Source organism: Cucurbita moschata, unplaced genomic scaffold (genome assembly GCF_002738365.1).
Source record: "Cucurbita moschata cultivar Rifu unplaced genomic scaffold, Cmos_1.0 Cmo_Scf00013, whole genome shotgun sequence".
In the NCBI taxonomy this organism is placed as follows: Eukaryota; Viridiplantae; Streptophyta; class Magnoliopsida; order Cucurbitales; family Cucurbitaceae; genus Cucurbita; species Cucurbita moschata.
In genome coordinates, this window is record NW_019268529.1 from 2,633,540 (window position 1) to 2,659,316 (window position 25,777).

The window sequence follows — 25,777 nt, forward strand, 5'->3', positions numbered from 1 at the left end:
GAGTTCGATTGGTAGTAGTGTTTTAACCTCCTTATTATTCGAGGTCAATCTTTCTATAAACATCTTTTCACCATGATTAGAACTTGGATTGAGACGAGACTGTTTGGCATATTTTGGTATTTGGTAGTTTAGAAACGATTGATATCAACTAAATGCTTCACTTCCATTTCATATCAAACGTTGTATGTTTATGGATGCTCTAACTGTTACATTTCGAAAATGACATTATCAAGTCAAAAAAATTTCCTTCTAAATAAGCTTCAAAATATTGATAGATTAAGTCATCCGAACTTACAGAAGTGAAACAAACCTACAAGGCTCGTTGGTGTAGACTTGTTAGGTATTCAAAGACTAAAAACACAACAGAGTAATAAATTTGACCTGGAATGTCAAAGAGAAGTTACGAGATAACAATAGTCCAAATTCCACAATGAATTATTCCACTAAAACGATTCTCTTAAGATACATAACAATTCGTACAAGACACCCTAGCTAATTATTACTTAGCCTTTTGAGAACCTACTAATACTCCCAACATAACCCTTGCTAGTACTCTCACCATGCCATGCCCAATTGGCTCACAAGTCATAGCAACTGATTTTAATGAATTTGCAAACCAGATGCTTCCCCACAAAGCTCTCTTTATTATAATACACAAAAGAAAGTTTACAACATAAACCAACATAAAATACACAGACGTGTAAATATAAAGACAACAGATCAAAGAGGGTTACAGTTTTGAACTTTCAAACGAAATTTGTGAGAACTTTACCAACCAGATGCTCCCCATAAACAGCTCTCTTGAATTTTGATTCTCCACCTGTTTTCTTCTTGCAAATTTCCAAAGGCTCCACAGCCGTGTCGAAATTCGTCTGCTCTTCCAAACAATAGCAAGCTGATTAGACATTAATGGATAACAGAGAGTAAGAGAAAGAGAGAGGGAAAGACCTCGTAGAAAAATGCGACGCAGACTCTATATTTTGGAGACTTGTTGATAACTCGATGTAAAGTTGACTTGTACAGCCCATTCGAGTAGATCTACAAATTCAGAAGTTTATGGATGAAAATAATCGACTAATCTAGAGTACGATATTCAGATGTGATCATGTACCTCGAGCATGTCGCCGATGTTACAAACAAAAGCTCCAGGAATTGGTGGAGCTGATATCCATTCTCCAGATAAGTTTCTCACCTTACACCAACTTATCCATCAGTTTATGAAACAAAACTAAAGCAGCAGAAGAATGGAGGAAAGGAAAAAAGCAACACCAAAAGCATTTTGATGATTGTTTTGACCTTTACCTGAAGTGCAGTAATATCATCATCCTGATTAACCAATGTCAACAGACCTATCAAAGACCGACACTTAGTATAATATACAATCGATTAAACAGATACTAATGATCTAAAAGACACATTTGTCTTTTTTACTGTTCTTTTTACCATAGTCGGTGTGAGCCCCGCTGAACGTCGCTCAATGATGAAAAGTTGAAAGCAAAGGGATAGCAAAGAAGAAGATGAGCCAAATAAACACAACATTAGAGCCAGAAACATTATAAGTACAGAAAACCACTAATGCTGTAAATTACCATCCAATGTCATTTTCTGGGATATCAGAAGCCTTCAAAGAGGAGGCGCCCGGATAACCAATAAGACGCATAACCCAAAATGAATTTCCGGCTCTATCCCCCTCGAATTCATATGGGGATCCACCCAATGCTAAAGCAATTCCGCGCATAATATTTCTCGAAACATCTAATAACGCATTAAATTTCACTAGTAAAAATCTTGGTTTATTATTTTTTTTGGGTTGGAGAGGGAAGCTTATAAAGAAACTTTGCCTGTGCAGAGATTGATGTACTCTTCCATCAGTTCCTTAAAGTTGGGAGGATCAAGAGGCCTAACACAAATTAAAACAATGTCTTTCATGATTGAATTTATCTCAATACCGCAAATTCCCAACATTTTCTTACAATATAGATCAAAAGAGGCAATTAAAGACAAATTGTTTAAAACTATGTTTGAAATGCATGAACTATGCTTACCATTGGTTACTCCCTTCCATAGTTTTGCCAAGAGTTCCATACATCCCTGGTTTAAATTCCCTATAGCACTGTCCAATTGCAAACGTGATAGCACAGAAGTTCAGCAATGCAAAAATACAAGAACAGATGACTTCTCAAAAGTGATATGAACAACTCATTCAAGAAATGAGGGCAAACTCACGTCTATAGCTTCATGCATATCTGGTACTCCTTTGGTTATGTTTTCTCCCACTCTTTGATATCCTCTGCATATAAAGTTATAAATGCATATTATAAAGAGAATATTTCATTTGGCTCATAGCCTGCTATCCTCTAGAACAAACCTGTATCCACTAGCTGGAGTCAACTTGATCTTGACTTTTTCTTCATAAGGATGTTGGAAAAACGTGCGTGTTGCTTTCTTTACCTCACCAAGGAGGGATTCAGAAATACCATGGCCCTTCTGATAAATCACAAGATATTTTATTGTCAAATATTATAGTAACAAATATATGCTTTTTTTAAAATAGACACAAATTTATGCCAGAAACATAAAGAAATGGGAGGCAAGTAAAAAGAAGGGATATCATCAATACCAAAAGGCATTAGCACTGAAGGAGAATACTTCCTGTGATAATTTCTCTCAATGCAGCTAGCCTATTGATAACCTACTAATACTTCCAATATGATAGGACTATCTCCCAAATCTCACAATGGATTACATCTTCAAAAAAATAATAGCGCATAAAGCCATAAGCACAAGTGAAGATCTTCAAAAAAGAATGTCTTACGTCACTCTTTCTCCAAATTGGTGTCCATTATGCAAGAAAAAAAAACAAATCACAAAGCCACTTGTTTATGCAATGCACATACGTTGAGAATTTCTGGACAACGATTCTTAATATACTCGGATGGCATCTCACATTTCCTAGGGAGGTAAATGAACTTTTGGATATGGCCTTAACGTACCACCCTTTCAAGAATGCAAAGGCCCTATTATGGAAAAACCTTATCATGGCTTTCTTTTGGAATCTGTGGAAAGAAAGAAATTAGAGAATATTTGCAGACATATCTACACAAAACTTTTCGACAATGTTGTTTTCCAAGCTATATCTTGGTGTAAACTATCTAATATTTTTCCTTCCAATAGCTATACCTCCATGGATTATACATCCCTTTTGTAAATCTCAATCATCAATGAAATTGTCTATTATCAAAAAGAAAAAAAAAATCTCACAATTTATTACTCCACTAATGTGATCCCCTTCTAAGGTACATAACTGTGATGTTCCACATTAGTTGGGGAGGAGAACAAAACCCCCTTTATAAGAGTGTGAAAACCTTCCCCTAGCAGACAAGTTTTAAAGCCTTGACGGGAAGCCCGAAAGGGAAAGCCCAAAGAGGACAATATCCACTAGCGGTGTGCTTGGGCCGTTTCAAATGGTATCAGAGCCAGACACCGGACAATGTGCTAGCTTTCTCGCTGTTCACCGAAGGGGGGTAGACATGAGGCAGTGTGCCAGTAAGGACGCTGGGCCGCGAATGGGGTGGATTTGGTGGCGGTTCCACATCGATTGGAGAAAGGAACAAGTGCCAGCAAGGACGCTAGGCCCCGAAGGGGGGTGGATTGTGATGTCGCACATTGGTTGGGGAGGAGAACAAAACACCCTTTATAAGGGTGTGGAAACCTTCCCCTAGCAGACGCGTTTTAAAGCCTTGCGGGAAAACCCGAAAGGGAAAGCCCAAAAAAGACAACAAGTGGTGTGCTTGGGCCGTTACAATAACACTCCTTATTTATAATTAAGACACCCCTAACTAATTATCACTCTAACCTTATTGATAACCTACTAATGTTTCCAACATAACCCTTTTTAGTATCTCACAAGACCTTGTCAAATTGACTCACAAGTCACGGCAAGTGATTTTAATGAACAAGGTTTCCCTCGGGAAAATTTAATGGTGGCAAAGTTACAAGTCAACTTAGGCCGTTTAGAAATTAAATATAAGATCTGACCTCATTAAACCTCGCTTTGGTCCATGGAAGATTTCCCTGGTCCATTCTTAGGTCCAACACTGTTATTAGAGTGGTTTTGGAATGGTCAAAATAATTTTTTCCATGCTCGGAATAAGTGATTTTGGTTAATCCAAAGTCACTCTCAAATAGATAGATTTCTTGAATCAAGAGATTAGATAAATCAAAGATCAAAAGTAATTATTGGGGTTTTGAAAGAAACGTCTTGTTTTGTTGTGTGGAATCAAGGGATTCCTAAATTAATTCACACACCAACTCAATCATGTACGAAGAACTTGTAGAATGAGTTCCTTAGAACATCCATTTCGAAAAAGAGATGGCTAACAATCACAACAAAATGTGACAAATCAATCCGAGAGGGAGAGAACAATAAATGTACCGCGTAGAAGAAGCCAGTCTGTCTACAAGCTTGATCTAATTGCTTCACGACTTCCAACACATTCGCATCCTCACACATTTGGGGGTCATCTTTCTTTTCCATAATTGGACCAACATCTAAACAAAACAAGATTCGAGTTAATTAGAAGAACAAAACCAAATCCATGATTCAGAAAACTTGAAATTAGAATTCGTCCGTGCGATTACCAATTATAGGAAAGGACGTGAAGTCGGTAGCCATGAGCAAGGATTGAAGAAGAACAGGTGACTTTTGCTGTTCTCAAGCTCCGCAGGTACTTCTCTTAACAGACGGCGGAGGCTCTGCACGGCTGCTTTTGTCGTGACAACGCCGAGAGGGGAATTACGCCTGCTCCACTGAATGCTATTTTTAATTATTCTACAATTAATAAACAATTTTTTGCACTTTATATTTTAAAATTTTATTATTTACATTTTATTGTTGTTTTTAATTATTTATCCATTCAATTTATGTCGAACTTATTCTCGCTAGTCTTGAGTGTGGGGATAAGGGATGACGGGTTGTTGGTTTTTCCATCCTCCAATCTACAACAAATCAAATGAAACTCGACTACTCAAACTCTCAATTCGCTCTCGCCCGTTGTTGGTGGATGAAAGTCCCACGTCTGCTAATTTAGGGAATGATCATGGGTTTATAATAAAAAAATACTATCTCCATTGGTACGAGACTTTTTGGGAAGCCCAAAGCAAAGTCATGAGTGTTTATGCTCAAAGTAGACAATATCGTACCATTGTGGAGAGTCGTGTTCGTCTAACATAGTATCAGATTCGTGCCCTAAACTTAGTCATGCCAATAGAATTCTCAAATGTCGAACAAAGGACTCCACAAGAAAAGGAGTCGAGGCTCCTCGAAGACATAGTCAAATAATGACTAAGACTCCAAAAGAAAAGGAGTCAAACCTTGATTAAGGGGAGATGTTGGTTCGTTAAGTTTTAAAAGCTCAAAAAGCTAGATTAGCCATGAAGTTTTGATACAGTTTCTCGATGGTAAAAATATAAATCACGGAAGGTATTTTTATTTAATTCAATTTATTTGAGCTTAATTTAACTTTTTTCAATAAATTAAAAATATTTAAATTTGGCTCATATTCATTAATTGATCTCGATCTTAACTATTTTAAGTTCGGTCACCACGTGACATAATTTGATTGGTTGGATTTAGCTTAGATTATCTAATTAATCAATACTAAACTAAACTTTGACATTATTTTGGTTTTACGTGAGAACAAGTGTAAAGTTATATGTCGTCGTCATGTAGTGGCTCGATTAAAAAATGGTGTATTTAGCTCGATTTGGCATTTTTGACACTGGCCAGGGTATTTTTACCTTTTCGGAGCTGAATTTGACCTTAATTAAAGCAATTGAAGTCAGTATAACGTCATATTACCAAGTTTAAGTTGAATGAAGTTAGAAATGTGAATTATTAAAGAAACGAGATGGACGTTCTAATAGGAAACTATTTCCAATGTACTTGGAGCAACTTCAAGGGACAGAATTCAAACGAACTCGAGTGATTATTTTAGAGAGAACGTCGGCTAAGGCCAACCAACTAAGTGGCTTTACCATCGGCTCGGTCGGAAGACTTGACTTGTGTATGATGACACGTACTCAGTGGCCCTTGCACGTGTGATTTATGTTTTATGTTATATGATGATGAGATTATGTCTTACTTCCCAATTTATGATGATGAGTGCGGACGCGTACACTATGATGATAATCATCATCATGCCTTGAATGATACTCGGGGGTCTGCTGACCTCTAGACATCCGGCTACGGACAGCTAACCCGACTATGATGGGTCCAAGGAGTGCGAACCGCCTGCGATTCACGCTCACACGTGTGGGTCGTGTGTAGAAAAGTACTATAAATACAAGAAGCCACCCCTATGATGGTTTTAACGATAGATCCCTAATCATGGGTTGCATGTGTTTGAATTCCGTGACCCAAATAGTGGGGCCACTTACTGAGTATTTCTTAAGATACTCAACAGATGTGCTACTTCTATTTTAGGTAAAGACAAGAGGCTACTTCTATTTCAGGTAAAGATAATGACATCGCAAGTAGAAACCATGACACATGCATAGAATAGTGATATTTCATTTTGTTAGACTTAGGCTAGTATTGAGTGTTCTTACTTTTAATGTTTTATTTGTTTTATTTAGTATTTCGTAGCGTTGTTTTAGAGATGTTTTCAAATATGTAAGTCCATGACAGTGTTTTATTTTATGATGAAGTTTTAAATGTCTATTTCCACGTAAGAGAGTATGTTATTAAATAAATGACTCGAACAACCCGAACCAACCCAACACAAAAAATTATAGTTGAGTTAGGTTAGGATCAATATTTAATAATGGTTGTTTTGTTTGAAAAATTTTATAACCCGAACAATAATTAGGTTGGGTTAAAAAAATGTCCCCACCCAACTAACTCAACCCACGAACACCCCTACGCTCAGTGGGTTCGTGCGTTCGTGAACAATGTGTAACAAAGTACTTGCATCCAACCATATTCAAGGCAGAAAATAGAGCCTAATGAATAGTCACGAAAAATAAGTCCCACCATGTTCCATATTTTCATATGATTGCATTTCTCGATTCACACGGTGGGGACATTTACTGAGGTATTTTTCAATACTCAACTAACGTTTTATTTTTTTTCCATATAAAGGTAAGGGTCCCATGTACGGATAATGTCGTCAGTTGAGGAAGCCATGAAACGTCACAATAGTTAGATTTGCGCATTTAAGTCGCAATTTTTATATTAAGGTAGGTCGATCACATCTATTTCTAAACTTAGATAATAAATGTTTTTCTAGTTTTCAACCGTTACTTTTACGATGATATTATTAAATTTAAAACGAGACGTTTAAAGCATACCTCGAGTTGTCGCATACAATAATCATAACATACATATTAAACGATCTTATTTTAAAAGAAAAAGTAGGAACGTTACATAATAAGTGCGAAGGGTGACACTATGGGCATACCTCGAGTACAAAACCCTAGAAGGACAACACGATGGTACCAGACTTACGATGCCTAGTCGAGAAAAAAAAAAAAAAACAAAAACAAAAAGATCAAGTTGAGATTGAGACGAAAGCTAAAATTTAAAACGCTCATTTTGAAACGTGGATCAACTAAATAAATATTAACGTAACAATGTCAAAATTTCAATTTTATGTCACGTGAAATGTTTAAAAAAATATTGTATTTTTGGAAAGTAATTAAATGAATAACAAAATTTTTTGTATTTTATTGATTTATTTTAGTGTAACGAAAGTCAAATTAATAAAGATAAAGAATTAAATATTTAATTTTGAGAGTTTCCATAAAATAAGCGGTTGAAAATGAATTATTGAGAATTATTTCAAATACAAATTCTAATTTGATAATTAAAACTTCAAATTCCCTATTAATATTATTATTTTTCGATCCAACAATCTCACAATTACAATGCTTTTTGCAAATTCCTCCACCCTCCGCTACTCTCTCCGCCGCAAAGACGGCACCGACCAACTCCTCCAAGTCCGGCTGGGCTATTCCAGCCGTCTGATCTCTCGATCGCCGTATTCGGGGCTTCCCTACGACATCCTGGAAGAAACTCCGTCGACTCTGATAGCGGATACTCTGTTTCCTCTGCCTCTACGGGAGCTGGAGGATCCGTTATTCTGCCATGCTTACTTGGTAGAATTGGTGTCCTCTTTGAACCTCGACTCCATATCCTGCAACCCCATTGCTCAGAAGATCACGTCGTTGGTCACACAGTGGGCTGCAGTAGACTACGATTTGAAGTTCCAATTGGTAGCGGATATTGACTACATTCAAATGTTTTGGAGGGAGGAGAGCCGAGGTCCTGTTCGGCGAGGTGTAATGGTGGAGGAGAAGGTGGTTCTGGAGGAAGCTGGAGTGGCGGCGACATCGGCAGCCGGAAAACAAGGGATGGGAGGAGAAGAGTGCAGCGTGTGCTACGAATGCTACGATGAAGAGAAGGGCGGAGATAAGGAGGTGGCTAAGATCCCATGCGGTCATATGTTTCACAAATCATGCATCCTCACCTGGTTTCTATGTAGCAATTCATGTCCTCTGTGTAGAGCCAAATTATAACATGTTATTAAGAATGATGATCTGATATCATGTAAAGAACAAGAAACATGTTGTTAAGAATGATGGTCTGATATCATGTTAAGAATAAGAAACATGAGTGAGAATGAAAGTCTGATAAATGTGATCAAAAGTTTAATTTTCATTAATGATTTAAATATAATACAAACTACCTACAAAATCCTAAAAAAATATTCTGCTAACCAAATCTGGAAAATAAGATAAAATATATCAAATATAAAGGGAAGTTAATTCTCTGAATATTATTTTTTTTAAGTTTATTTTTGTACGTTATCTAAACCTTCCTAATATATATTTTAATTTTGAATTTTAAAAATAATTAATTATTTTGATAATTATCCGTTAGAAATTTATCATTTATCTAAATTTATCAATTTTAAAATTTTTGGATTAATATTAAAATAGGGGAGAAAAGTAATTGAGAAGTTGGTGAATTTGAGGGAAGCAGGACAACTATGTTTTTAAACGTCCACCTACACTCAACTTTGACCTAGAGCTTCGCACATCGACATCACTATATATTGAACTGTATGATCGTACGTCGATTAAATTATCTGAATGTCGAAATCTGTATAGCCAAACATTTTTTATAAGGGCGTGGAAACTTCTTTCCCAAAAACAATTACGGTGAAGAAATGACCAATTTTTATAAATGTGTGGAAACTTCTCCTAAACAAACATATTTTAAAACCATGAAACTGACGGTGATACGTAACGGGCCAAAACGGACAGTATTTACTAACGGTGGGTTTGGACTGTTACAAATGATATAAGAGCCAGACACCGGACGATGTGCTAGCAAGGATGGTAGATCCTAAGAAAGTGGATTGTGAGATCCCACATTAGTTGAGAGTAGAATCTTCGACTATTTTATAACATTAAGTTAATTCTTTCATTTTTAATATTAAAGGTCGTGTTTATAATTTAACCTAAATTTATTAATAATATGGTGAATGAGTTTATTTAATTTATAATCTCTGTACTTTTGATTTAATATATTTTTTTTTTCATATTCAACAATGATTAAAATGAGATATCAAATTATCATCGGGCTTATTTAATGAACTAGGTTCGGTTAATTTGAGTTGAACACAAGTAATTAAGACGGTATACGTCACAATTAATCAAGACGTTATATGTCTGATCAAAAGGTTTGATGATCCAATCACCACTGCACGTGTTGTACTAAAAATTTTCACTATTGAGAATTTGCTCAAATAAAATCAAGAGAAAATTAATGACCGAGTACTTTTGTGCTTAATAAATTCTTGACACATATTTTTTTAATTAACTAATTTTATTTTTATATAAAATTCAATTTTTGTCCAATATAATTATAAACTTTCAATTTTATATCAAACTATATTAAATTTAAAAAATATCAAATATTTTAAAATTTTATTCAAATTAAATGGAAAATTTTAAGATTTATTAAATATAAGCTTACAAATTAAAAAAAACTAATTTAGTATTTTCAAAATTTAATATAAAAGCCCAACAATAAATATTAAAGGCTACAAAATTTGCTAGGGATGATTACAAATGATATTAGAGTCAGACATTAGGCGATGTGCCAGCGAGAAAACTGAACTCCAAAGGGGAGTGGACACAAGGCAGTGTGCCAGCAAGAATGCTGGCCTCAACGGACGGTGCATTGGGGGTCTCACATCGATTAGAGAAGGGAACGAGTTCCAACAAGGACGTTGGAACTTGAATAAGGGTGGATTGTGAGATTTTACGTCCGTCGGAGGAGAGAACAAAACATTATTTATAAGGGTGAGAAAACCTCTTCCTAGTAGACACGTTTTAAAAACCTTGAGGAAAAGCCTGAAAGTGAGAACACAAACAAGACAATGCCGGCTAGGGATGGACTTGAGTTGTTATAACAAAACTAAACTAAAAGCAATTGTAGGAAAAAAAAAAAAATTGAAATTGGAGAGAACTTACGTCGTCATCATGGCAAATCGAAAATTGGCGTGATTCTGAAGCGAAATTTCGGAATTGGAAAAGAAAATTCGACAGATTCTGATTTGACTTTTGCGAGGTTGTCGCCCAATTTAATTTCCGCTCAATATTTATCCAAATTTCAGAACATAATCGAGACAAATTTTTATATGTTCTTCCATCCGCTTCAGCCTCCATTTTCCCCTTTACCCTTTCTCTCGATTCAATCTCAGCCGTACGTTCGATTCAACTGCAGTCTCTCTCTCTGCGACTGCTCCTAATTCCTCCCTCTCCGTTCCTATAAGGCTCCAAAGACTTTTGAGTCTTCCTCTGCTTCTGGCTGTGTTCGGATCGCTGATTCTGGATTTCTGATTCGTTGTCGGAATTTTGAGTTCCTAGAGAGAGAGAGAGGCATGTCGGGTGGTATTGCACGCGGTCGTCTGACGGAGGAGCGGAAGTCGTGGCGGAAGAATCATCCGCATGTGGGTATTCCTTATTGTTCGTCTTCATCATGTTTTGCTGTGTGTTCTGTTTCGGAAGGATTTTGTTTTTTTTAATGATTTTTGTGTTTTTAGGGTTTTGTTGCGAAACCGGAGACTCTGCCTGATGGGACGGTGAATTTGATGGTTTGGCATTGCATTATTCCTGGGAAAGTTGGGGTATGCTTGAAATTGTTGGATTGATTGTCTTTTTTTCTCTTGAAATTATGAAGTTCATTCCGAATTTGTTCTCCATCTTGCACGCCCTAATTCTTCTTCTGCTCTCTGGAATTCTGTCTTGGTTTTTAAGGAAGGATAAGCTTTGAACTCCTCTTAGTTCGTGATTTGATCTGCTTTGTTTCTTTGCTTCTTTCCTTCCTTAATCCATTTTTATTTCCTTTTCAACTTGGGATCATGAATTGGCTGATCTTTTGAAGCTCATAGCCGCAATCAACTTTTATTGTGGCTAAAACACAACCTTCTTTTCCCATGACAAACTATCTTGATTTCAGGGCTCAAGATCCTTTGGGCCACCTATATGAAATTTCTGATCACTAAGCTTTTCGAACCTGGCAGTGATGAAAGGATCGAAGTTTATTGGGTATTATTGCCTTTTTTCTTTCAGTAGTATATGGTGATCAGCTGATACCATCACGCAGATTCTTATGATAGCAAACTGAAAATTCCTATGCCCCTATTCCAGCATCTTCAATATATAATATAACAATATTTTGTTGCTGTACGATGTTAATATTGAAAAATCGGATGAAATGGAGTCTCGAGTAATTGTCTAGGCCGAGAAGCAGTTAATTTGGTAATATAATCCCATCAGGAAGTAGCAGTTCATAAGTTCCCAAATTCCACTACTAAGTGGAAAGGACTCTTTATTTATTCCTTATTCCCGTGCCAGTAGAAGTAAGTCTACTATTGCGTAATTTTTAGCGCTATACGTGGCTGTAGCTTGCTTTGCAACAATTGTTGGGAGTTTTCAATGCTAAATTAACATTTAAATTTTTATGCTTTATATCTGTTGGATTCGAGTATGTGAAAAGATTAGTTGAAGTGCATCTCTCGTCTATCTAAATGGATCCACCGCAACTTGATTTCTACTTAGATTTATTTTCTGTTATCGGTTTATTCCTGATCTTTGGTTGAAACTTAACATTTTTTTTTAGTTTTACACTGAAACTACTTTTTCATTCAAGGGTCAATAGGCGTTTGAGAATCTCTCAATTTTTAGATATAAATACTAGTATTAGTAATTTCTAGGATATACATGCTCATTATTGTAGTAGGAAATGACTGTAAGGATCCTGCTTGCTTAGTGATATTCAAACAACCTTTTCGAGAGGATGGGACTCCCCTTGCATACCAAGTCTGGTTGTACCAACTATTCAAAAGTATGAAGAGTACACTCGGCATAATCCAAAATATATACTAACGACTATCCACTTAACTAGGGGATGGTTTAGTTCCATCTTTACCCTTTCTAACATAGAAATGCATGATTGGGGGCCTCACGTATCCACCGTCTTGAAAGACACCTTGTCCTAAAGGTGAAATTTTGTGTTGTGAAACATGTCAAGCGTTTCCCATGTAGCTTCATAACTAGGTAAGCCTTTCCATTGAACCTAAAGTTTCCATTCCTTTATCTCATTGTTCAGTTGGTAAGCTGACATCCTAGGAAAGGCTGCCCATTCAAAGTCATTAGAGAGAATTAGCTGGTTCTTAGTTGGTGTGTTACTTCTGTAGGTAGTATTGTGCTAAAATTCTGACCATGAGAGCCACACTGCAGCCACTTTTTCGGTTTTTCTCTACAAAAACATCAAAGATATGTCTTTAAACACTTGTTAACAATCTTGGTCTGGCCGTTAGTCTCAGGGTGGTATGCTATGCTCCAACGTGTAGCTGAGGACCTTGAACTCAGAATAATTCAGCCCAAAAGTGACTAATAAAAATCATGCTGCTGATTGGATAAAATGGAGAAGAGGAAGTCGTATGAACGAACAATCTCCTTCACAAACAAAGCAACCATTGTTTGGCAATGTAGGGGGTGATTTAAAGCTAAGAAGTGGCATGTTTACTCAAATCTGTTCAATACTACAAGTACCATGTCATGGCGATTGGCCGGTGGCAAACCCTCAATTAAGTTTATCGAAATATCCTCCAACCCTTGATTAGATCTTGGTAGCTGTTGGAGAAGTCATGCCAGATAAAGTGAGAGATACGTTGGCACACTTGACACTCCACATATTTTTTACATGTCCCTTCATGCCCGACCAGTACACTTTGCCATTAGCCATTTACAGGTCCTTAGGAACTTGAAATAATCTCCTATACGGAGTCATGAAATGAATACAACTCAATTGGTAAAAATTCAGTGGTTGAGGATTGAACCAAATCATTCTTATAAAGCATGTTTCCTTGGTGTATTGAGAATTTAGGGTGACTGGTGGGGTCTTTTTCCGAATCTTCCTTGAATTTGTTTCAAAACTTCAGTTCATTAACTTCTTTCCTAACCATTTCAATACCATGTATAGCAGATGTTGTCAACATGGCCAAGGCCAAGTCCAATGTGGGTGATGTTCAACATGGAGCATTGACGACCTTATTTTCTAACTCAAGTCGATACTGATTTTCAAAGCCATACCCCTACAACTGTTTAAGCGTTTGTTGGTATCTGCGCACTACAAATCGTTGACCCAATAAGTAAGGATGTCATTTTTGTTCTGCTAGGACAATGGCCATCGATTCCCTCTCATAAATTGATTTAGTTTGGGCTTGAGCTGATAATGTGTGATTGAAAAAAGTGATGGGTTGTTAATTTTGAGATAAGATTTCCCTTAGTAGACACCCAATGCTCCAAGTACTCCTTACGATCCCTTGTGAATTGACATTTCTTAAGGTTAGTGGCCAATGAATTCTCTCGCAAAATATTCAACACAACAACCAAGTGTTCCATTTGAGTATCCAAATTTGGAATGTAAGTGAGATTATCTTGATAGATTACAAGAATAAACTTGCGTAAGAAAGGTTGAAATACTAGGTTCATAAGTGCTTGGAAGGTTGATGGAGCATTGGTGAGGTCAAATGATGTGATTAGGGATTCATAATGGCTTTCATGTGTTTGAAATGCCATTTTGGAACTACCATCTTCAAACATCCTTATTTGGCGATAGTTCAAGCGTAAATCCAACTTGAATATGCCTAAGATCCATGTAGTTCATCCAACAATTCTTCCATCCCAAGTATGGGAAACTTATCTAGCATGATAACATTGTTAAACACATGATAATTGACACAAAAGTGCCAACTCCCATCCTTTTTCTTTACCAACAACACCAAGCTAAAATAGGGATTGACACTTGGTCGAATGTTGCTTGCCCTCAACATCTCGTTAATCAACCTCTTGATCTCTTCTTTCTGAACAAAAACGGTATCGATAAGGCCTCATGTTAATGGGCTCTTGTCCCTTTTTTCAGTTTGGTTTTATGATCTAGTTCCCATGGGGGAGGTAGATATGCAGGTTCTAGGAACACTTCTTTGTATTCATCTATCATCCAATGGATTGATCAAGGTGGGGATGAGGTTGGGTCGGACTCCACTATCTCGAGCCTTTGCATTTGGGCAATGAGGGCTCGAAGTCCCACAAGAAACTCCTCATCTTGCCTTTCTCATAACCAATGTAGACGCTTCAATGAGACTTTTGCTTTTGTTAGAGAGGGATTACCACCTTTTTATCATCGCTACCCATGGTATGAGAGAGCTTTCTAGTCGACCTTGGTCACTCCTAGAGTTCATAACCATTGCATGCCCAAAATAATTTCTAGTCGACCTTAGTCACCCCCCAGAGGTTGTAATCATTGCATGCCCAAAATAATATCGATGCTATCCAATTCAAGGTAGGAAAGTTCTCGGTTATGCCTTTTACTTTGATTGTACTAGGTGTGGAGCATCATGGTGTTCTGCGAAAGCTCGATTAATTCCTCCCTTGTCTTTGTCAAATTATCCACCTTTTGCTCTTTCTTCAATCTTGGCTTCTTCGGGCTTACAACTAAGTCTTAATTTGTAACTTTTACATTTATGCCCCACGAAGAATTTCTCATCACATCAGTAACACAATCCACTCTCTTTTGGGACTGTAGTACAGTGTTTGTCAACCCCATGTAACATAATTCCATACGTTGGGTAGGTTGTGGGTTTGCCCAGGTAATTGTGTGGATAGGATTTGCTTCTATTGCTTTCATAGGTACTTTAAACGTGTTTGACAATTTGCTCGAAACAATTCATTGCATTGATCAAATCCAATATCAATAAACCGATTTCGTGTATGATTCAACTCTTAATCTTTTTTCCTACTTCCGAAAATCACTTCAAGAAGAATCTACTTCAACCGATATGCCCTTGACACGATCATATCTTAAGATATTCGAACAATTGCTTCAAATACAATATCAGGAAGTATCATTCTGGAAACCTTGTTATCCACGGGCTTATTAGCTAAATGGTAGTTGACACAGACAATACGATTGGTTGCTTCTCTTGGATTTTTCAACGTGTTCCGTGGGTTTCAATAATTTACTTGGGCCAGATCCTGACCCAAATTTGGCAAGTTTGGCCATATTTTTGTCCTCTGTTCTTTGAGCTGCTTTCATCATTTCTTCAAGTCCTAGGGGAAGGGGTAGGGGGTAGGGGTAGGGGTAGGGGTAGGGGTGTACATTGTCTGGGTTGGGTTAGGTTGGGTTGAGGGGTTTTTTTGACCCAACCCAGAAGTTCGGGTTGGTTGGATTGGTAACTTAACCCAACCCAACCCGAAAAATTTCACAATCCAACCGAACCCTCTATTTCCGGGTTGGGTTCGCTGTTCTTTAAGATGTTTCCAATAGACCTTCTTTTCATTGATGTCTATTGTTCTGTGGACTTTTTTCTCTTGACTTTCTCAGTATTACCATGCACTGAAGTTTTATACTATTTAAAGTTGACATAGTCCTTATTGTTTTACAGACAGACTGGGAGGGTGGTTTCTTTCCCCTTACACTCAACTTCAGTGAAGACTACCCAAGTAAGCCACCAAAGTGTAGATTTCCTCAGGGTTTCTTCCATCCTAACGTGTACCCATCAGGAACAGTCTGCTTGTCAATTCTCAATGAAGATAGTGTGAGTAGTAAATGGAAACTTATGGCTGTATGTTTATCAGGATATCACCTGATCTGCCCCTGAACTTTCTCCGTTCATGTGTAGGGGTGGAGACCAGCCATAACTGTTAAACAAATTCTTGTTGGAATCCAGGATTTGCTGGATCAACCAAATCCTGCTGATCCCGCCCAGACAGAAGGGTATCATCTCTTCATCCAGGTACGTCAACCACTAGATGCATTTTTTTTCCTTTTGAATGTAAATCTGATCACGTGTGCTCTATAATTTTCCTCAATACGGAAGTGGAAGCTCAATCCTTGCTTGTGAAGGTAGGCCAAGTGTAATCTGTAGTGGTATTGAACATGTTCATGTAGGCCTATGACCCGCTTACTGTTGTGTTGTGTATTCTGTAATGGTATTCAACATGTTCATGTGTAGACCTGTGACCCGCTTACTGGTGTGTTGTCTTCACCTTGATTAGATTATTTAGCTATCACTCTTACTTCGTATATTTCCTCTTCATTATGTAGAGATATATCTAAAATGGATTTTGTGCATAGTCTTGTGGGTTTGATTGAACTGTCTGAAAACACTTTTCAAGAGAAAACATTTGATGTATTCTTTATATTAACTATTCTAGATGAGAGTTATGATGTTGGTTCCTACAACCATTTGATTTGTACTTGAATCAGGTGTTAATTGGATAACCACCTGACTTTATGATTTTCTTTTGTTAAATGCAAGAATGTGTCCTTGTGCAGGATGCCGTTGAGTACAAGAAGAGGGTTCGCCAACAAGCCAAGCAGTATCCTCCTCTGGTGTAAGCCGAATCTGAGTCGCATTAGACTTCTTGATACTATGATATTAGCAAACCAGTTGCCACTGATTAAATCAACATTTAAAACTGACTTGTTTTTATAGATTGGTTGGTATGTGGTGCACATTTCAATTGTCATAATCTCTGAAACTTTCATGTTTCCCAGATATAGACCCGCGTATGTCGATATTTATTGGTAAACATGTCAACAGCCTGATGTTGCATCGTGTTCATATTGTGAACCTCATGGTTTCCTGCTCTAAAATATGTAAGAATGAAGGGTTTTCTCTTAGGTTGTGGATTGAATTCTACATGCTCATGTATGGAATGCCATTTTTCTGTAGGAGATTTGAAATTTTCTCGTGAGTGATCGAACGAGGCAATGTCGAGTGTATTTGAGTTTGGGTATGGGTATGGTTAAAAGCTGGGATGCTTCTAACTCCTAGGAGCAGCAGCTCAAGAGTTGTGGCCTTTTGAAGATCTCATGGGGGAGTTCCCTGAGATTGGACATGGTAAATCATTGATGTGGCACTTCTCTGTTCTAAATTCAAACAACTACATGCTCGCAAGCCCAAACGAATCACTTGTGGTTTGGAAGATGGGTTTGCTTTTTAGAAGCTACACAATACGTTACATTGATTAGTTGGACCTGTTTTGAGAGTTGGACCTGTTTTGAGCATATCACATTCTAAATTGTTTCATTTTGGAATTCTTAATGTTATTATTTATATCAGCCAATGGAATGAAGTTTGACAATGCAAGTTTTAGGAAATCAAGTCCAAATCTTAACCATGACCATCTATGTTCTTTTCTAGCTCAGAATCAATTAATATCTGAAGAATGAATGTTGGAAGGATTGAAAGGGTTAGTATGGGCATGTCGTACTACAACAAGAACTTCAATAGGTGAAACTTGTGTAATGTTTACCTTGTGGCTGAGTAATGTTTGCTTTGAAGACATTGTCGAACAAGAAATGTTGGAGTGCATTCGAGATAATAAGACACAAAAAGAAGCATGAGACATGTTCGTGGCACTTTTCTAAACGAAGAACGATACAAGATTACAATTTTTGGAGAATGAGTTGTTATCAATCTCATAGCATGACATAACAATTGCTTAGTACTTCTATGGGATCAAGCGGATGAGTTGTTATCAATCTCACAACATGACATAACAATTGCTTAGTACTTCTATGGGGTCAAGCCGATGAGTTGTTATCAATCTCACAACATGACATAACAATTGCTTAGTACTTTCATAGGATCAAGTCGATCTGTTGGGATATTACTGAACTAGATTCGAAGTTCATCATTGGAGAAACTTGAATGAAAATGACTATTATCAACAAATTGCGATCAGAATATAAAAGTTTCATTATTGTTATTCAATGATGACTCGCTCAACTATCACTTGTAGAATTTGAAAATTTGCTAGCTTGTGAAGGAGCCATGACTAAGCAAATAAGAAACATCACACTGATCGCTCAACCTTGCTAGCTTGCGAAGAAGCCATGGCTAAGCAAATGAGAAACATCACATTGATTGCTCAACCATCACCTGTAGAGTTTGCAAATGAGAAACATCACATTGATTGCTCAACCATCACCTGTAGAGTTTGAAAATTTGCTAGCTTGCGAAGAAGTCACGACTAAGCAAATGAGAAATATAACACTGAAGATTAATGAAGAAGTGCTCTACGCAACTGAAAGTTTGAGCAACAATAAGTTGCGCGGATACAAAAATAGTGACAAAGGAAGAAGTCATCAAAGAACAATACAACCTGTGAGAGCTTAGAAGAATGAGCAGGAGTTCTCAAGGAAAGAGATTTGAATGCATCCAAGAAAAAGTCCGTCGAAAGGAATGTGGCAAACTCTAAAAAAACAGATGAAGGATGAATAAGATGCAAAGGTACTAGGTGCCTTAGAAGAAGACTGAGTTAACCCTCGTGGTGATAGTAGGTGAGCTTACCATTTATGAAAATGATTGGATCATTGATTTAGGGTGCTCAAATCACATGTCTGGCGATCAAAGTGGCACAACAGAAGCATGATAGTTCTTAGAGAAGAAAAGCTTAACATACTGAGCATTGAAGAAATTCTAAAATTTAAGACAGAAGAGCAAACTGCACATATTTGGTCAAGTGTTGATGCACCTGAAGTTCCGAGTGATATTAACATTGGTGAGCAAGAAGTGACTCAACAAAGTGAACCCGGTGAAAAGAAAACAACAAAGTAACAACTTTGATGATGAGAAAGAATCTGAACGTCAAATCTTAAGTAATGCCAATATAGCTATTACAGAAGACAGTTAAAAAGTTCATAGAAAAGCACCACAAAATTTCGGCCGAACAAAAGGTGATGGATGAAAAAATTATAGATTTAGATCAAAATCAAACCTAGAAAACTAGTGCCAAGATTAGGAGATATGAAACCCATCTTTTGCAGGTGGGTTTACAAAATAAAGCGTCTATCAAATAGATGAATCTAGAGATACAAGGCTCAACCTGTAGTTCGAGGGTTCTCTAAATAATATGGACTAGACTATGATAAAATGTTTAGTCCATTGGTGAAGATCACTATCGTATGGGCTTCGCTAGAGCTTGCAACAAGTAAATATTAGAAATTGTGGCAAATGAATGGGAAAAATGTTTTCTTGCATGATAAGTTGGACTGAGAGATGTACGTGAACCAACCAAAGGACTTTAAAAATATAGTTGGTATCATTAGTTGGTACATGCAAAGTCCAAAGAATTCTCATTTGGATTCAGTTTAACGGATCCTGATATATGTCAATGTTACATTGTTTTTTTGACAAAAGAAGCAAAGATTGTAAGCTAATTGGATATTATGACACTAACTATGAAGGAGACCACGAGAAGTTTAACCATTGCGTATGTGTTCAAGTTGAGTTCCAAAATAATTTCTTAGTGAAGAAAAAAAAAATATCATTGCAACTACAGAAATAAATAGAGCAGCGACTAAAGCCGCTTAAGAAAGTAAGTGGCTGAAACTTTTAATGGACGATTTTTACCAGAAAGCTGACTATCCGATGTCACTTCATTGTGACAACCAATGTGTGATTTACCCAGTAAAATATATGATGTTTCGTGCTAGAACAAATCATGTGGAGGTGAACTACCATTTAATTAGAGAGAAAGTCTCGAAGGAAGAAGACGGATGATCATGTGGGAGATTTGTTTACGAAAGGGTTGTATATTGGTTAATATGAGGGTTTTCACAGTCAGCCCAACATGATGCGACAAATGAGAACTAGTGCTAAGCTGGAATGTTAAAATATAATTACTTGTCCAATAGGTTTACCCAATTATTAGTCACACGAGGCAAGTGAAGGTAATGTTTTTGAAGGCTGAAGCAAGGCATGATTGAAGGCGAAACACAGAGTTATACTTAGTTGAGGCCGATCATAGGGTCATACTGCAATAGCGTGTTGATTAATCTTATGTTAAAATCAAGACTGTTCATTGCAAAAAGATAGGGCTTTCTAAAGATAAGATATGGTCGAAGTCGATTCTATAGCATACCTTATATGAAGAAACATTTAATACATGTATACCAGATCATTCCTCGTACAAATAGGAAACTTTTTTAAGAATAAAAATGCCCAAAGACAAACCTATTGTCATACCGCAATGATTAAAAGCATATTGTTCCATTAGATTTATGAATAATTTGGATGTTTATTTAAGTTTGGAACTCTATCATTTTTTTTAATAAGTCCGTGCTCGTTAAAGAAGGGAGTTTTCTTATTTGACAACTTTTCTTTTATCACCTAAAAAAATCACCGAAATGCTAACTAATCGTACTTAATAGGCTAAAGAACCTTCAATTCCCGATCTAACTTTAGCTTCAGATGATTCTGATACGTTTTGGTTGATCATTCAAAATCGTGCAAATTATTGAAAATTCACGATTTTAGGAACAAAGATAGGGAGGGACTATAGAACCACTCTGTTGTTTCTCATTGGGAGAGGTCCTTTTCAGCTGTTCTTCTAGGCACTCTTCATTGAGATATGATTTGTTTCTCCACAATAATTGCGGAACATATTTAATCAACAAATAAATATTATCGGAGTCTCGAAGCAAGATACTTATTGAACAATTTTTATATATTTATTGATGTTACTTTTTTTTTCTTGTCGGTGTAATTTAAAGTTGTTAGTTGATGACCTAAATATTTAATAATTTATTAAACTTCTATTATATCTTAATTTTTTTTTTCTAATGAAAATTTTAAATATTCTAAAAATAAATTATTTAGTAAATATAAATGTATGGTAAAAAAAATTCTAAATTCCATGAATTTAATAAAATTTTGAAAGTTTTATGAATTAAATTTATAACTTTAAGAGTTGAAAAACAAAATAAATTCAAAAATAAAATTTGAAAATGTTTTTTATTTTAAACGTGAACATATTTAAAGAGACTTTCAATTTGGAAACAACTAAGTGAATTCAAACATATTGAATTATGAAAGGCCACCTGGTTTTAAATCATGTCATTTTGCTATAAATACAACAATTTCCCTCCCACCACTCAAAATATTAACGCTCTCAAACAATTGTTGCTGTTTCTTTCTAATCGCTATGTCATCGGAGACTGATTTTGTGTTCCAGGTACGAAGATGTCAACCGGAATTGGTTGCTCCAGCAAAACCGACACCATATGAGTTTAAACAACTTTCAGATATCGATGATCAACAAGGCTTCAGATTTCAAGTTCCAATGATATTTTTCTATCCACATAATCCAAGCATGGAGGGAAGAGATCCTGTGGATGTGATACGAAAGGCACTTGCAGAGACGTTGGTATCTTACTACCTTTTTGCAGGCAGATTGAGGGAAGGGCCGGGACGGAAGCTATTTGTTGAATGTACAGGCGAAGGTGTCTTATTCATTGAAGCAGATGCAAATGTTACTTTGGAACAGTTTGGCGATGCAATTTACCCTCTATTTGCATGTTTGGAGGATGTTTTATACAACGTTCCAGATTCAGATGGAATCATTGACTGTCCATTGTGGCTCTTTCAAGTCTGTATAGGTTCGATGTGTTCTTTTACTTTGAAAAATTATATGAATATTCATGGAGGTGACACGACTGGTTAATGTAGGTGACACGACTTAAATGTAGCGGTTTCATCCTTGCCATTCGCTTAAATCATACGATGGCTGATGCTTTTGGTATGTTTCAATTCCTAAATGCCATAGCTGAAATAGCTCGAGGTGCCGTAGTACCATCTATTCTTCCTGTGTGGCAAAGAGCTCTCTTAAATGCAAGAGACCCTCCCACAATCACTCATAACCACCATACAATCACTCATAACCACCATGAATACGACCAAGTTGTTGATACTAAAGGCATCCTTGTCCGTCTCAAGGACATGGCTCATCGCTTGGTCATCTTCCGTCCGAGTGATATCTCTGCCATCCGCAAAACCTTACCCACTCATCTCCACTATTGCTCTTCCTTCGACCTCATCACGGCTTGCATTTGGCGCACTCGTACAATAGCCCTTCAACCTGACCCAAATGAAGAAATGCGCTTGCTTTGCATTGTGAATTTACGCACCAAGTCAAAATCTTTACCCTTGGGATATTATGGCAATGCAATTGCTTGCCCTGCCGCGCTTGCCACTGCAGGTAAGCTTTGCATGAATCCATTAGGTTATGCTGTAGAATTGGTTACGAAGGTTAAGAATGAGTTAACAGAGGAGTACATGAAGTCGGTGGCAGATCTTATGGTAATCAAAAGACGACCGAACTTAACAGCGGTGAGATCGTTGGCGGTGTCGGATGAGGAAAGCTAGGATGGATGAGGTTGATTTTGGATGGGGAAATGCCATTTTTGGAGGACCTGCCATGGGAGGGGCTGCAACCGTCCCTGGTTTGACAAGCTTTTATATGCGTTTCAAGAACAACAAAGGGGAAGAGGGAATTGTGGTGCCTTTCTCCTTGCCTGCTCCAGCTATGGAAAGATTTGTGTTAGAACTTGAGGATTTGTTTAAGACCATACCAACAAATGAAGCCAAAAACTCAAAGAATAAGTTCGTTTCATCGACTTTGTAATCGAAAAAAAACTTATGAGAAACAAACATGAAAGTATCGTAATATGTTATGTTATGTTGTAATTTATAGTTGTACTTTCAAGCATGTAATCTATAATTTGGTAATATATTGAACTGTTATCTACTTTGATATTGTAACGATCCTAGATTTCTGCTAAACATAAAAAAATATCATCGTAAAACATGGTCATGGATTTACATATTTCAAAAAGTATTTAAAGGAATCTATAGAAATATTAATTAAATAAAATAACATACTAGAGGTACCCTCTACTAACATAAAATCTAAAAACTAAAATACCACTATCTTATGCATGTGACATGGCCTTGACTTGCAATGTCCTCGCTGACGTAGAGGTGTGCCTTGCCTTTTCTTGAAATAGAAGTGGCACATGGCTGAGTATATTAAGAAATACTCACTAAGTGACACTACTATTGGGTTAGGGAATGCAAACATGTCACTCATATTTAGGAACCTGTAATTAAAATCATCATAGATGTGGCATGTAATTCGGATAAATTAGATGTGTAGTACTTTCTTACACACGACCAACATGTGCGAGCATGAGTTTTCAGGCGGTTCGCACCCCCCTGACCCATCATAATTTTTTGTAGTGTGACGTCCGAAAGTCAGCAAATCCTTGAATATCATGCAAGACATGATGATCATCATCGTTATAATAATGTACGCATCCGAATTCATCATCATAAATGTGGAAGTAATCCGATTTAAATGTATACAACAATAAAATAATTAAGAAATAATAAAACAATATAAATTGTAATCCCTAATTGTGAATTGCATCAATTTGGTGAATGTTTACCTAGCATAAAAAGATGTGAAGTCACCCACTTCAAACCTATCTCATAGTCGAGGGAGCTAGAAGGAGATTCTGTTGTGCTTAGTGTCACGGTCCTACATTCTTGACCGTGCGGCGTCGTGATCTATACATGCTCACGACCAGCCTTAAGGGGAATTAAGCCCCATTATATTTTTCGCCCCGGCTTTGTGGCTTCGTCGGACCTTAGGCGAGGTTTGCCTTCGCCAATCGAACATCGCTTGTGCGGAATCCAAGCTTGTTCAACCACACACGCCGCCTGTGCGTGTATGTTCCATCATCTGCGACACATCCGACTTGCCTCTACGCTAGGCCAACCCATTCGGCTCGACCTTGCCTCTGCTCGGGCCAAGGTCTCTCAATACAACGTCGCATCTCATCTTGCCACCTCGATCCCCATCGACAGGGTTCATATGTCTTGACGCCATCCCGAGTCTCGGGATGTCGTCGCTCATCATAACTCGTTCGGTCATGCCATCGAGAATGGGCCCCCGTGTCGTTCATCTCATCGGGACTTCCCGAACATCCATCCATCCGGGTTCTATCGAGGCATAGGCCCTCCTGTGCCCATGCCGAGTCATTTGCGGATACCGTACCGGATAGCGGGTGTATGTAGCAACCTCCGACACGCGGGCTGGGGCGCAATACCGGCACACCCGTGCCGTCCGGTACTGTCCTTCAAAAACCCATTTCAAAGGAAGTCGCCCCGAGACACTCGTCTCGGCACGCTCGCCCACACTGTGACACACGTATGTGCCACAGGGTAGCTCACTTAGGCCACAGGGCCCAGGGGTGGTAGAGAGCTAACACCATGGTACCCCCTATAGTACATTTTGAGTCATTTTCATTCTACCAGGAGTAGACATGATTTTCGTGAGGTGTCATACGGTGTCGTGCATTGTCCGTCCAATGTCCGATTGACACCAAACTTGGCGAGCATTCATATTTCATATGGACGGACTTACTCCCGAACCGCATGACCAAATTCCTTCCGAAACCTCGACTTTTGAGGTTAAGGCCCGGGGCCCTACCCGGCCCTTCAACAAGCCTATCTTGTCCTTCATGTCTATGCTGATGTCTCTGTTATGCTTGTGTCTCAACATGTCTTCAATGCCCACTTTGCGTGGTGGTGTGTTGGATGATGCATCGTCCTCCTCGATCGCATCATGGCATTCTTCTACGTTGGCCCGCATATGGCCGGATGGGCGTCTCTTGAGGGACGCCCCTTTGCTTGTCATGGCGTGAGGGTCACAACCTACTCTCTTCATAGTAAGGTTGTGACATTCTCCCCCACTTAACTTAGTCATCGTCCTCGATGACTTACTCGGGTCACAATCATATTGCGGATTGTGACATTCTCCTCTACTTGATTTAGTCATCGTCCTCGATGACTTTCTCGGGCGCGTTCGCCCCACCTATTGTGAAGTTCTCCCCCACTCAATCTCGGCATCGTCCCGATGATGATCCGACTCTTTGTCTGTTGGCGACTTGACTCGCTGGATTTGGTTGTGCTTCAGAAAAATCTTCTATTGTCGAGCACCTGACGATCTTTTGTCATAATGCTCTCCCTGCTGACGTCTTATGCCAACTTGGGACAAGTTCGAGTGGATGCTTCTGACTTCTCTTTTGTCAGGTGGCACCACGTTCTGACTCTTGACTTGGTCAGTTGTTGGGTGAACTTGTCCTCACTTAGGCTTGTTCCTTTATCTACAGCTATCCCCATTCGGACCTATTTCTGTTGTTCGCCCATCTTGGACTCGGCCACCGAGACTCGCAACGTAGACGTGACTCTTCAGCGTTTGCCATAGTTGTGGGTGAGGCTGACTCTCTTTGCAGACACTCACCAGACAAGTATGGACTTCAGAGGGCACTTTTGCCCTATTTTGG

General features: G+C 37.9%; 3 protein-coding genes and 1 pseudogene across 3 annotated transcripts; 3 read left to right on the forward strand and 1 right to left on the reverse strand.

Annotated features, from left to right (window-relative positions):
- Positions 1–423: 423 nt before the first annotated feature.
- LOC111451249 (probable 2-oxoglutarate-dependent dioxygenase At3g50210) lies at positions 424–4,823 on the reverse strand. Its single transcript, XM_023091595.1, has 12 exons — positions 4,642–4,823; positions 4,436–4,551; positions 2,369–2,487; positions 2,227–2,290; positions 2,046–2,113; positions 1,842–1,900; positions 1,590–1,755; positions 1,444–1,463; positions 1,303–1,349; positions 1,112–1,192; positions 949–1,038; positions 424–872 (listed from the first exon to the last, which is right to left on the reverse strand). The coding sequence occupies exons 1-12, from the start codon at positions 4,673–4,675 to the stop codon at positions 747–749; spliced, it is 990 nt and encodes a 329-aa protein (XP_022947363.1). The 5' UTR covers positions 4,676–4,823; the 3' UTR covers positions 424–746.
- Positions 4,824–7,926: 3,103 nt separating this feature from the next.
- On the forward strand, positions 7,927–8,577 carry LOC111451612 (E3 ubiquitin-protein ligase MBR2-like). Its single transcript, XM_023092085.1, has one exon. It carries the CDS (start codon positions 7,927–7,929, stop codon positions 8,575–8,577), a length of 651 nt encoding a protein of 216 aa, XP_022947853.1.
- Positions 8,578–10,664: 2,087 nt separating this feature from the next.
- LOC111451250 (SUMO-conjugating enzyme SCE1-like) lies at positions 10,665–17,277 on the forward strand. Its single transcript, XM_023091596.1, has 5 exons — positions 10,665–11,021; positions 11,115–11,198; positions 16,023–16,175; positions 16,260–16,373; positions 16,916–17,277. The coding sequence occupies exons 1-5, from the start codon at positions 10,953–10,955 to the stop codon at positions 16,976–16,978; spliced, it is 483 nt and encodes a 160-aa protein (XP_022947364.1). The 5' UTR covers positions 10,665–10,952; the 3' UTR covers positions 16,979–17,277.
- A 4,296-nt stretch (positions 17,278–21,573) lies between these two features.
- LOC111451647 lies at positions 21,574–23,117 on the forward strand (annotated as a pseudogene).
- The last annotated feature ends 2,660 nt before the right edge of the window (positions 23,118–25,777 follow it).

Coding starts and splice junctions, on each gene's coding strand:
- LOC111451249 (XM_023091595.1), bottom strand. CDS start 4,675: ATGGCTACCGACTTCACGTCCTTTCCTATAATTG. Junction 2,488..4,435: donor AGACTGGCTTCTTCTACGCG/GTACATTTATTG, acceptor GTGATTTATCAG/AAGGGCCATGGTATTTCTGA. Junction 2,291..2,368: donor ACTCCAGCTAGTGGATACAG/GTTTGTTCTAGA, acceptor CTTTATATGCAG/AGGATATCAAAGAGTGGGAG.
- LOC111451612 (XM_023092085.1), top strand. CDS start 7,927: ATGCTTTTTGCAAATTCCTCCACCCTCCGCTACTCTCTCCGCCGCAAA.
- LOC111451250 (XM_023091596.1), top strand. CDS start 10,953: ATGTCGGGTGGTATTGCACGCGGTCGTCTGACGGAGGAGCGGAAGTCG. Junction 11,022..11,114: donor GGCGGAAGAATCATCCGCAT/GTGGGTATTCCT, acceptor TTGTGTTTTTAG/GGTTTTGTTGCGAAACCGGA. Junction 11,199..16,022: donor TTATTCCTGGGAAAGTTGGG/GTATGCTTGAAA, acceptor ATTGTTTTACAG/ACAGACTGGGAGGGTGGTTT.